Source organism: Oncorhynchus mykiss, chromosome 13 (genome assembly GCF_057628025.1).
Source record: "Oncorhynchus mykiss isolate SJ-2025 chromosome 13, ASM5762802v1, whole genome shotgun sequence".
NCBI lineage: Eukaryota > Metazoa > Chordata > Actinopteri > Salmoniformes > Salmonidae > Oncorhynchus > Oncorhynchus mykiss.
The window spans coordinates 77201371-77213870 of record NC_143034.1 but is presented as its reverse complement, the minus strand read 5'-3'; the positions used below and the strand labels follow the sequence as shown (position 1 = coordinate 77213870).

General features: G+C 51.6%; 1 protein-coding gene across 1 annotated transcript in view; it reads right to left on the bottom strand.

The window, feature by feature from the left end:
* Positions 1–3500: 3500 nt before the first annotated feature.
* Positions 3501–12500, bottom strand: part of itpripl2 (ITPRIP like 2) — an 18770-nt gene continuing 9770 nt past the window's right edge. Inside the window, exon 5 of the mRNA XM_036939796.2 lies at positions 3501–4201. Within this exon, the coding sequence (XP_036795691.2) occupies positions 3821–4201 (381 nt within the window). The 3' untranslated portion in view covers positions 3501–3820. The remainder of the gene's footprint in view (positions 4202–12500) is intronic.

Sequence of the window (12500 nt, the reverse complement as noted above, 5' to 3'; positions counted from 1 at the left end):
TGCCTAGTCTCTTGACCCTGCCTTCATCTACATATCTACCTCAAATACCTTATTATTATCTATCCTGATGTCTAGTCACTTTACCCTGCCTTCATGTACATATCTACCTCAAATACCTTATTATTATCTATCCTGATGTCTAGTCACTTTACCCTGCCTTCATGTACATATCTACCTCAATACCTTATTATTATCTATCCTGATGTCTAGTCACTTTACCCTGCCTTCATGTACATATCTACCTCAAATACCTTATTATTATCTATCCTGATGCCTAGTCACTTTACCCTGCCTTCATGTACATATCTACCTCAAATACCTTATTATTATCTATCCTGATGACTAGTCACTTTACCCTGCCTTCATCTACATATCTACCTCAAATACCTTATTATTATCTATCCTGATGTCTAGTCACTTTACCCTGCCTTCATGTACATATCTACCTCAAATACCTCATTATTATCTATCCTGATGCCTAGTCTCTTGACCCTGCCTTCATCTACATATCTACCTCAAATACCTTATTATCTATCCTGATGCCTAGTCACTTTACCCTGCCTTCATGTACATATCTACCTCAAATACCTTATTATTATCTATCCTGATGTCTAGTCACTTTACCCTGCCTTCATGTACATATCTACCTCAAATACCTCATTATTATCTATCCTGATGCCTAGTCTCTTGACCCTGCCTTCATCTACATATCTACCTCAAATACCTTATTATCTATCCTGATGCCTAGTCACTTTACCCTGCCTTCATGTACATATCTACCTCAAATACCTTATTATTATCGATCCTGATGCCTAGTCACTTTACCCTGCCTTCATGTACATATCTACCTCAAATACCTTATTATTATCTATCCTGTCTAGTCACTTTACCCTGCCTTCATGTACATATCTACCTCAAATACCTTATTATTATCTATCCTGATGTCTAGTCACTTTACCCTGCCTTCATCTACATATCTACCTCAAATACCTTATTATTATCTATCCTGATGTCTAGTCACGTTACCCTGCCTTCATGTACATATCTACCTCAAATACCTTATTATTATCTATCCTGTCTAGTCACTTTACCCTGCCTTCATGTACATATCTACCTCAAATACCTTATTATTATCTATCCTGATGTCTAGTCACTTTACCCTGCCTTCATCTACATATCTACCTCAAATACCTTATTATTATCTATCCTGATGTCTAGTCACGTTACCCTGCCTTCATGTACATATCTACCTCAAATACCTTATTATTATCTATCCTGATGCCTAGTCTCTTGACCCTGCCTTCATCTACATATCTACCTCAAATACCTTATTATCTATCCTGATGCCTAGTCTCTTGACCCTGCCTTCATCTACATATCTACCTCAAATACCTTATTATTATCTATCCTGATGTCTAGTCACTTTACCCTGCCTTCATGTACATATCTACCTCAAATACCTTATTATTATCTATCCTGATGCCTCGTCACTTTACCCTGCCTTCATGTACATATCTACCTCAAATACCTTATTATTATCTATCCTGATGCCTAGTCACTTTACCCTGCCTTCATGTACATATCTACCTCAAATACCTTATTATCTATCCTGATGCCTAGTCACTTTACCCTGCCTTCATGTACATATCTACCTCAACTACGTTATTATTATCTAACCTGGTACTTCCTGTTTATAGCTCCACATTGATATGGTGCTCCCTTTACATAGTTACATATTTGTGACAAATAACATTTTATTAAATTTTTTTATTTTAACTGGGAGTGTACCCTGCCGTCTCACAGTCTGTCTCTGAACTGGGAGTGTACCCTGCCGTCTCACAGTCTGTCTCTGAACTGGGAGTGTACCCTGCCGTCTCACAGTCTGTCTCTGAACTGGGAGTGTACCCTGCCGTCTCACAGTCTGTCTCTGAACTGGGAGTGTACCCTGCTGTTACACTGTCTGTCCCTGAACTGGGAGTGTACCCTGCCGTCTCACAGTCTGTCTCTGAACTGGGAGTGTACCCTGCCGTCTCACAGTCTGTCTCTGAACTGGGAGTGTACCCTGCCTATTACACTGTCTGTCTCTGAACTGGGAGTGTACCCTGCCGTCTCACAGTCTGTCTCTGAACTGGGAGTGTACCCTGCCGTCTCACAGTCTGTCTCTGAACTGGGAGTGTACCCTGCCGTCTCACAGTCTGTCTCTGAACTGGGAGTGTACCCTGCCGTCTCACAGTCTGTCTCTGAACTGGGAGTGTACCCTGCCGTCTCACAGTCTGTCTCTGAACTGGGAGTGTACCCTGCCTATTACACTGTCTGTCTCTGAACTGGGAGTGTACCCTGCCGTCTCACAGTCTGTCTCTGAACTGGGAGTGTACCCTGCCGTCTCACAGTCTGTCTCTGAACTGGGAGTGTACCCTGCCTATTACACTGTCTGTCTCTGAACTGGGAGTGTACCCTGCCGTCTCACAGTCTGTCCCTGAACTGGGAGTGTACCCTGCTGTTACACTGTCTGTCTCTGAACTGGGAGTGTACCCTGCCTATTACACTGTCTGTCTCTGAACTGGGAGTGTACCCTGCCGTTACACTGTCTGTCTCTGAACTGGGAGTGTACCCTGCCGTCTCACAGTCTGTCTCTGAACTGGGAGTGTACCCTGCTGTTACACTGTCTGTCTCTGAACTGGGAGTGTACCCTGCCTATTACACTGTCTGTCTCTGAACTGGGAGTGTACCCTGCTGTTACACTGTCTGTCTCTGAACTGGGAGTGTACCCTGCCTATTACACTGTCTGTCTCTGAACTGGGAGTGTACCCTGCCGTCTCACAGTCTGTCTCTGAACTGGGAGTGTACCCTGCCGTCTCACAGTCTGTCTCTGAACTGTGAGTGTACCCTGCCGTTACACTGTCTGTCTCTGAACTGGGAGTGTACCCTGCCATCTCACTGTCTGTCTCTGAACTGGGAGTGTACCCTGCCTATTACACTGTCTGTCTCTGAACTGGGAGTGTACCCTGCCGTCTCACAGTCTGTCTCTGAACTGGGAGTGTACCCTGCTGTTACACTGTCTGTCTCTGAACTGGGAGTGTACCCTGCCTATTACACTGTCTGTCTCTGAACTGGGAGTGTACCCTGCTGTTACACTGTCTGTCTCTGAAGTGGGAGTGTACCCTGCCTATTACACTGTCTTTCCCTGAACTGGGAGTGTACCCTGCCTATTACACTGTCTGTCTCTGAACTGGGAGTGTACCCTGCCTATTACACTGTCTGTCTCTGAACTGGGAGTGTACCCTGCCTATTACACTGTCTGTCTTTAAACTGGGAGTGTACCCTGCCTATTACACTGTCTGATAATACATACAGCACAGAACACAGAAGTGCATCCCAAAAAGGCACCCTATTGCCTAGTGCACTACTTTGGACCAGAGTCCTATGGGAAAGTAGTGCACTAAATACAAAATAGGGTGCCAATAGGGACACCGCCAGAAGCAGACATACAATCACTCTGGTTTTGAATGAAACCTCATTCATTTGGTACCGGGGAAAAATGACACATGTATTCATTACAAAATCATAAATTACAAATTCACACATTCCCTATGATTTCCATTCGTGACTGGTTAAGAGGGATGACTCAGAGAACGTCCCATCACTGTTGTAGGCTTTCATTTTATTCTAGACCAGTAGCTCCTGTACAACCATTGGATGTGCAAGTAGCCTGGTGTTTCATCCATCCCGTCTGTCTATGTATCTGTCTGTTTGACTCGGCCCGTTGTTGGAGGATATTAGCTGTGAACCTCCGTTTTCACCTGTAATCCTTTTAAGTGTGTTATTCTCCAGGTTGCAGATGCTGGCAGTTTATGTTGCCTGCCCTGCCCAGCCCCAAGCTACTCCTCTGGGGTCGGCCCAACCTGATCAGCCGGTGGAGATGGCTCCAGGCATACGCCAACCGGCCAGACACTAGGTCCAATGAGGCTGGGTCCACACCTGCCCAGAGGTTCCCCGTCGAACCCCCCAAACATCCCCCTGAACCCTCCACTGGAGCTCCCACCGCCTCCTTGACCAACTTAGGTAGAGCCACAGAGTCAGGTAAGATGGAGCTGCTGTCGCTCCCCAGGAAGAGGTGATCCAGAGCCCGGTTCTGGAGGCTCTCCCTCAGGCTGCGGACCAGCTCCTCCATCCTGGCCACCAGGTGGCGATCCTCCCAGGCCTAAAAAAGAAAGACAAGTAGACGGTCTGTAAGATGCAAAAAACCTTAGTAACCTATTTACAAATTATTCCAAACATTCGTGTATATATGATAGAGTAGATCAGCCCTATAGAGGACAATAAATCAGGATGGATAACAGGCCTCCAATCAAATCAAAGTTTACTGTCATGTGAAAGGATGGGCAAAAATGACAAATTACAATTGCAAATTATAATTACAAATTACAATAGCAAAATACCCTAAAGACTAACGTATCAAAATAAATTACAAAAATATGTTTGCAAAGTATGCAGTGGACTAAGGCCCTACCGTCTCAGCGCTCCTTAGTTTAATACCCTGACTGGTCCCGAGTGGTGCAGTGGACTAAGGCCCTACCGTCTCAGTGCTCCTTAGTTTAATACCCTGACTGGTCCCGAGTGGTGCCGTGGACTAAGGCCCTACCGTCTCAGCGCTCCTTAGATTAATACCCTGACTGGTCCCGAGTGGTGCAGTGGACTAAGGCCCTACCGTCTCAGCGCTCCTTAGTTTAATGCCCTGACTGGTCCCGAGTGGTGCAGTGGACTAAGGCCCTACCGTCTCAGCGCTCCTTAGTTTAATACCCTGACTGGTCCCGAGTGGTGCAGTGGACTAAGGCCCTACCGTCTCAGCGCTCCTTAGTTTAATGCCCTGACTGGTCCCGAGTGGTGCAGTGGACTAAGGCCCTACCGTCTCAGCGCTCCTTAGTTTAATGCCCTGACTGGTCCCGAGTGGTGCAGTGGACTAAGGCCCTACCGTCTCAGCGCTCCTTAGTTTAATACCCTGACTGGTCCCGAGTGGTGCAGTGGACTAAGGCCCTACCGTCTCAGCGGTCCTTAGTTTAATGCCCTGACTGGTCCAGAGTGGTGCAGTGGACTAAGGCCCTACCGTCTCAGCGCTCCTTAGTTTAATGCCCTGACTGGTCCCGAGTGGTGCAGTGGACTAAGGCCCTACCGTCTCAGTGCTCCTTAGTTTAATACCCTGACTGGTCCAGAGTGGTGCAGTGGACTAAGGCCCTACCGTCTCAGTGCTCCTTAGTTTAATGCCCTGACTGGTCCCGAGTGGTGCAGTGGAATAAGGCCCTACCGTCTCAGTGCTCCTTAGTTTAATGCCCTGACTGGTCCCGAGTGGTGCAGTGGAATAAGGCCCTACCGTCTCAGTGCTCCTTAGTTTAATGCCCTGACTGGTCCCGAGTGGTGCAGTGGACTAAGGCCCTACCGTCTCAGCGCTCCTTAGTTTAATACCCTGACTGGTCCCGAGTGGTGCAGTGGACTAAGGCCCTACCGTCTCAGCGCTCCTTAGTTTAATGCCCTGACTGGTCCCGAGTGGTGCAGTGGACTAAGGCCCTACCGTCTCAGCGCTCCTTAGTTTAATACCCTGACTGGTCCCGAGTGGTGCAGTGGACTAAGGCCCTACCGTCTCAGCGCTCCTTAGTTTAATACCCTGACTGGTCCCGAGTGGTGCAGTGGACTAAGGCCCTACCGTCTCAGCGCTCCTTAGTTTAATACCCTGACTGGTCCCGAGTGGTGCAGTGGACTAAGGCCTTACCGTCTCAGCGCTCCTTAGTTTAATACCCTGACTGGTCCCGAGTGGTGCAGTGGACTAAGGCCCTACCGTCTCAGCGCTCCTTAGTTTAATACCCTGACTGGTCCCGAGTGGTGCAGTGGACTAAGGCCCTACCGTCTCAGCGCTCCTTAGTTTAATACCCTGACTGGTCCCGAGTGGTGCAGTGGACTAAGGCCCTACCGTCTCAGTGCTCCTTAGTTTAATGCCCTGACTGGTCCCGAGTGGTGCAGTGGACTAAGGCCCTACCGTCTCAGCGCTCCTTAGTTTAATACCCTGACTGGTCTCGAGTGGTGCAGTGGACTAAGGCCCTACCGTCTCAGCGCTCCTTAGTTTAATACCCTGACTGGTCCCGAGTGGTGCAGTGGACTAAGGCCCTACCGTCTCAGCGCTCCTTAGTTTAATACCCTGACTGGTCCCGAGTGGTGCAGTGGACTAAGGCCCTACCGTCTCAGCGCTCCTTAGTTTAATACCCTGACTGGTCCCGAGTGGTGCAGTGGACTAAGGCCCTACCGTCTCAGCGCTCCTTAGTTTAATGCCCTGACTGGTCCCGAGTGGTGCAGTGGACTAAGGCCCTACCGTCTCAGCGCTCCTTAGTTTAATACCCTGACTGGTCCCGAGTGGTGCAGTGGACTAAGGCCCTACCGTCTCAGCGCTCCTTAGTTTAATACCCTGACTGGTCCCGAGTGGTGCAGTGGACTAAGGCCCTACCGTCTCAGCGCTCCTTAGTTTAATACCCTGACTGGTCCCGAGTGGTGCAGTGGACTAAGGCCCTACAGTCTCAGTGCTCCTTAGATTAATGCCCTGACTGGTCCCGAGTGGTGCAGTGGACTAAGGCCCTACAGTCTCAGTGCTCCTTAGATTAATGCCCTGACTGGTCCCGAGTGGTGCAGTGGACTAAGGCCCTACAGTCTCAGTGCTCTTTAGATTAATGCCCTGACTGGTCCCGAGTGGTGCAGTGGACTAAGGCCCTACCGTCTCAGCGCTCCTTAGTTTAATACCCTGACTGGTCCCGAGTGGTGCAGTGGACTAAGGCCCTACTTTCTCAGTGCTCCTTAGATTAATGCCCTGACTGGTCCCGAGTGGTGCAGTGGACTAAGGCCCTACCGTCTCAGTGCTCCTTAGTTTAATACCCTGACTGGTCCCGAGTGGTGCAGTGGACTAAGGCCCTACCGTCTCAGCGCTCCTTAGTTTAATGCCCTGACTGGTCCCGAGTGGTGCAGTGGACTAAGGCCCTACTGTCTCAGTGCTCCTTAGTTTAATGCCTGACTGGTCCCGAGTGGTGCAGTGGACTAAGGCCCTGTGTCTCAGTGCTCCTTAGTTTAATACCCTGACTGGTCCCGAGTGGTGCAGTGGACTAAGGCCCTGCGTCTCAGTGCTCCTTAGTTTAATACCCTGACTGGTCCCGAGTGGTGCAGTGGACTGAGGCCCTACCGTCTCAGCGCTCCTTAGTTTAATACCCTGACTGGTCCCGAGTGGTGCAGTGGACTGAGGCCCTACCGTCTCAGCGCTCCTTAGTTTAATACCCTGACTGGTCCCGAGTGGTGCAGTGGACTAAGGCCCTACCGTCTCAGTGCTCCTTAGTTTAATACCCTTACTGGTCCCGAGTGGTGCAGTGGACTAAGGCCCTACCGTCTCAGTGCTCCTTAGTTTAATACCCTGACTGGTCCCGAGTGGTGCAGTGGACTAAGGCCCTACCGTCTCAGTGCTCCTTAGTTTAATACCCTGACTGGTCCCGAGTGGTGCAGTGGACTAAGGCCCTACCGTCTCAGCGCTCCTTAGTTTAATACCCTGACTGGTCAAGAGTGGTCCAGTGGACTAAGGCCCTACCGTCTCAGTGCTCCTTAGTTTAATGCCCTGACTGGTCCAGAGTGGTGCAGTGGACTAAGGCCCTACCGTCTCAGCGCTCCTTAGTTTAATGCCCTGACTGGTCCCGAGTGGTGCAGTGGACTAAGGCCCTACCGTCTCAGCGCTCCTTAGTTTAATGCCCTGACTGGTCCCGAGTGGTGCAGTGGACTAAGGCCCTACCGTCTCAGCGCTCCTTAGTTTAATACCCTGACTGGTCCCGAGTGGTGCAGTGGACTAAGGCCCTACCGTCTCAGTGCTCCTTAGTTTAATGCCCTGACTGGTCCAGAGTGGTGCAGTGGACTAAGGCCCTACCGTCTCAGCGCTCCTTAGTTTAATGCCCTGACTGGTCCCGAGTGGTGCAGTGGACTAAGGCCCTACCGTCTCAGTGCTCCTTAGTTTAATACCCTGACTGGTCCAGAGTGGTGCAGTGGACTAAGGCCCTACCGTCTCAGTGCTCCTTAGTTTAATGCCCTGACTGGTCCCGAGTGGTGCAGTGGAATAAGGCCCTACCGTCTCAGTGCTCCTTAGTTTAATGCCCTGACTGGTCCCGAGTGGTGCAGTGGAATAAGGCCCTACCGTCTCAGTGCTCCTTAGTTTAATACCCTTACTGGTCCCGAGTGGTGCAGTGGACTAAGGCCCTACCGTCTCAGTGCTCCTTAGTTTAATACCCTGACTGGTCCCGAGTGGTGCAGTGGACTAAGGCCCTACCGTCTCAGTGCTCCTTAGTTTAATACCCTGACTGGTCCCGAGTGGTGCAGTGGACTAAGGCCCTACCGTCTCAGCGCTCCTTAGTTTAATACCCTGACTGGTCAAGAGTGGTCCAGTGGACTAAGGCCCTACCGTCTCAGTGCTCCTTAGTTTAATGCCCTGACTGGTCCAGAGTGGTGCAGTGGACTAAGGCCCTACCGTCTCAGCGCTCCTTAGTTTAATGCCCTGACTGGTCCCGAGTGGTGCAGTGGACTAAGGCCCTACCGTCTCAGCGCTCCTTAGTTTAATGCCCTGACTGGTCCCGAGTGGTGCAGTGGACTAAGGCCCTACCGTCTCAGCGCTCCTTAGTTTAATACCCTGACTGGTCCCGAGTGGTGCAGTGGACTAAGGCCCTACCGTCTCAGTGGTCCTTAGTTTAATGCCCTGACTGGTCCAGAGTGGTGCAGTGGACTAAGGCCCTACCGTCTCAGCGCTCCTTAGTTTAATGCCCTGACTGGTCCCGAGTGGTGCAGTGGACTAAGGCCCTACCGTCTCAGTGCTCCTTAGTTTAATACCCTGACTGGTCCAGAGTGGTGCAGTGGACTAAGGCCCTACCGTCTCAGTGCTCCTTAGTTTAATGCCCTGACTGGTCCCGAGTGGTGCAGTGGAATAAGGCCCTACCGTCTCAGTGCTTCTTAGTTTAATGCCCTGACTGGTCCCGAGTGGTGCAGTGGAATAAGGCCCTACCGTCTCAGTGCTCCTTAGTTTAATGCCCTGACTGGTCCCGAGTGGTGCAGTGGACTAAGGCCCTACCGTCTCAGCGCTCCTTAGTTTAATACCCTGACTGGTCCCGAGTGGTGCAGTGGACTAAGGCCCTACCGTCTCAGCGCTCCTTAGTTTAATGCCCTGACTGGTCCCGAGTGGTGCAGTGGACTAAGGCCCTACCGTCTCAGCGCTCCTTAGTTTAATACCCTGACTGGTCCCGAGTGGTGCAGTGGACTAAGGCCCTACCGTCTCAGCGCTCCTTAGTTTAATACCCTGACTGGTCCCGAGTGGTGCAGTGGACTAAGGCCCTACCGTCTCAGCGCTCCTTAGTTTAATACCCTGACTGGTCCCGAGTGGTGCAGTGGACTAAGGCCTTACCGTCTCAGCGCTCCTTAGTTTAATACCCTGACTGGTCCCGAGTGGTGCAGTGGACTAAGGCCCTACCGTCTCAGCGCTCCTTAGTTTAATACCCTGACTGGTCCCGAGTGGTGCAGTGGACTAAGGCCCTACCGTCTCAGCGCTCCTTAGTTTAATACCCTGACTGGTCCCGAGTGGTGCAGTGGACTAAGGCCCTACCGTCTCAGTGCTCCTTAGTTTAATGCCCTGACTGGTCCCGAGTGGTGCAGTGGACTAAGGCCCTACCGTCTCAGCGCTCCTTAGTTTAATACCCTGACTGGTCTCGAGTGGTGCAGTGGACTAAGGCCCTACCGTCTCAGCGCTCCTTAGTTTAATACCCTGACTGGTCCCGAGTGGTGCAGTGGACTAAGGCCCTACCGTCTCAGCGCTCCTTAGTTTAATACCCTGACTGGTCCCGAGTGGTGCAGTGGACTAAGGCCCTACCGTCTCAGCGCTCCTTAGTTTAATACCCTGACTGGTCCCGAGTGGTGCAGTGGACTAAGGCCCTACCGTCTCAGCGCTCCTTAGTTTAATGCCCTGACTGGTCCCGAGTGGTGCAGTGGACTAAGGCCCTACCGTCTCAGCGCTCCTTAGTTTAATACCCTGACTGGTCCCGAGTGGTGCAGTGGACTAAGGCCCTACCGTCTCAGCGCTCCTTAGTTTAATACCCTGACTGGTCCCGAGTGGTGCAGTGGACTAAGGCCCTACCGTCTCAGCGCTCCTTAGTTTAATACCCTGACTGGTCCCGAGTGGTGCAGTGGACTAAGGCCCTACAGTCTCAGTGCTCCTTAGATTAATGCCCTGACTGGTCCCGAGTGGTGCAGTGGACTAAGGCCCTACAGTCTCAGTGCTCCTTAGATTAATGCCCTGACTGGTCCCGAGTGGTGCAGTGGACTAAGGCCCTACAGTCTCAGTGCTCCTTAGATTAATGCCCTGACTGGTCCCGAGTGGTGCAGTGGACTAAGGCCCTACCGTCTCAGCGCTCCTTAGTTTAATACCCTGACTGGTCCCGAGTGGTGCAGTGGACTAAGGCCCTACTTTCTCAGTGCTCCTTAGATTAATGCCCTGACTGGTCCCGAGTGGTGCAGTGGACTAAGGCCCTACCGTCTCAGTGCTCCTTAGTTTAATACCCTGACTGGTCCCGAGTGGTGCAGTGGACTAAGGCCCTACCGTCTCAGCGCTCCTTAGTTTAATGCCCTGACTGGTCCCGAGTGGTGCAGTGGACTAAGGCCCTACTGTCTCAGTGCTCCTTAGTTTAATGCCTGACTGGTCCCGAGTGGTGCAGTGGACTAAGGCCCTGTGTCTCAGTGCTCCTTAGTTTAATACCCTGACTGGTCCCGAGTGGTGCAGTGGACTAAGGCCCTGCGTCTCAGTGCTCCTTAGTTTAATACCCTGACTGGTCCCGAGTGGTGCAGTGGACTGAGGCCCTACCGTCTCAGCGCTCCTTAGTTTAATACCCTGACTGGTCCCGAGTGGTGCAGTGGACTGAGGCCCTACCGTCTCAGCGCTCCTTAGTTTAATACCCTGACTGGTCCCGAGTGGTGCAGTGGACTAAGGCCCTACCGTCTCAGTGCTCCTTAGTTTAATACCCTGACTGGTCCCGAGTGGTGCAGTGGACTAAGGCCCTACCGTCTCAGTGCTCCTTAGTTTAATACCCTGACTGGTCCCGAGTGGTGCAGTGGACTAAGGCCCTACCGTCTCAGTGCTCCTTAGTTTAATACCCTGACTGGTCCCGAGTGGTGCAGTGGACTAAGGCCCTACCGTCTCAGCGCTCCTTAGTTTAATACCCTGACTGGTCAAGAGTGGTCCAGTGGACTAAGGCCCTACCGTCTCAGTGCTCCTTAGTTTAATGCCCTGACTGGTCCAGAGTGGTGCAGTGGACTAAGGCCCTACCGTCTCAGCGCTCCTTAGTTTAATACCCTGACTGGTCCCGAGTGGTGCAGTGGACTAAGGCCCTACAGTCTCAGTGCTCCTTAGTTTAATACCCTGACTGGTCCCGAGTGGTGCAGTGGACTAAGGCCCTACCGTCTCAGTGCTCCTTAGTTTAATACCCTGACTGGTCCCGAGTGGTGCAGTGGACTAAGGTCCTACTGTCTCAGTGCTCCTTAGTTTAATGCCCTGACTGGTCCCGAGTGGTGCAGTGGACTAAGGCCCTACAGTCTCAGTGCTCCTTAGTTTAATGCCCTGACTGGTCCCGAGTGGCGCAGTGGACTAAGGCCCTACCGTCTCAGTGCTCCTTAGTTTAATACCCTGACTGGTCCCGAGTGGTGCAGTGGACTAAGGTCCTACTGTCTCAGTGCTCCTTAGTTTAATGCCCTGACTGGTCCCGAGTGGTGCAGTGGACTAAGGCCCTACAGTCTCAGTGCTCCTTAGTTTAATACCCTGACTGGTCCCGAGTGGTGCAGTGGACTAAGGCCCTACCGTCTCAGTGCTCCTTAGTTTAATACCCTGACTGGTCCCGAGTGGTGCAGTGGACTAAGGCCCTGCGTCTCAGTGCTCCTTAGTTTAATACCCTGACTGGTCCCGAGTGGTGCAGTGGACTAAGGCCCTACCGTCTCAGCGCTCCTTAGTTTAATACCCTGACTGGTCCAGAGTGGTGCAGTGGACTAAGGCCCTACCGTCTCAGCGCTCCTTAGTTTAATACCCTGACTGGTCCCGAGTGGTGCAGTGGACTAAGGCCCTACCGTCTCAGCGCTCCTTAGTTTAATACCCTGACTGGTCCCGAGTGGTGCAGTGGACTAAGGCCCTACCGTCTCAGCGCTCCTTAGTTTAATACCCTGACTGGTCCCGAGTGGTGCAGTGGACTAAGGCCCTACCGTCTCAGCGCTCCTTAGTTTAATACCCTGACTGGTCCCGAGTGGTGCAGTGGACTAAGGCCCTTCCGTCTCAGTGCTCCTTAGTTTAATGCAATGACTGCTCCCGAGTGGTGCAGTGGACTAAGGCCCTGCCGTCTCAGCGCTCCTTAGTTTAATACCCTGACTGGTCCCGAGTGGTGCAGTGGACTAAGGCCCTACCGTCTCAGTGC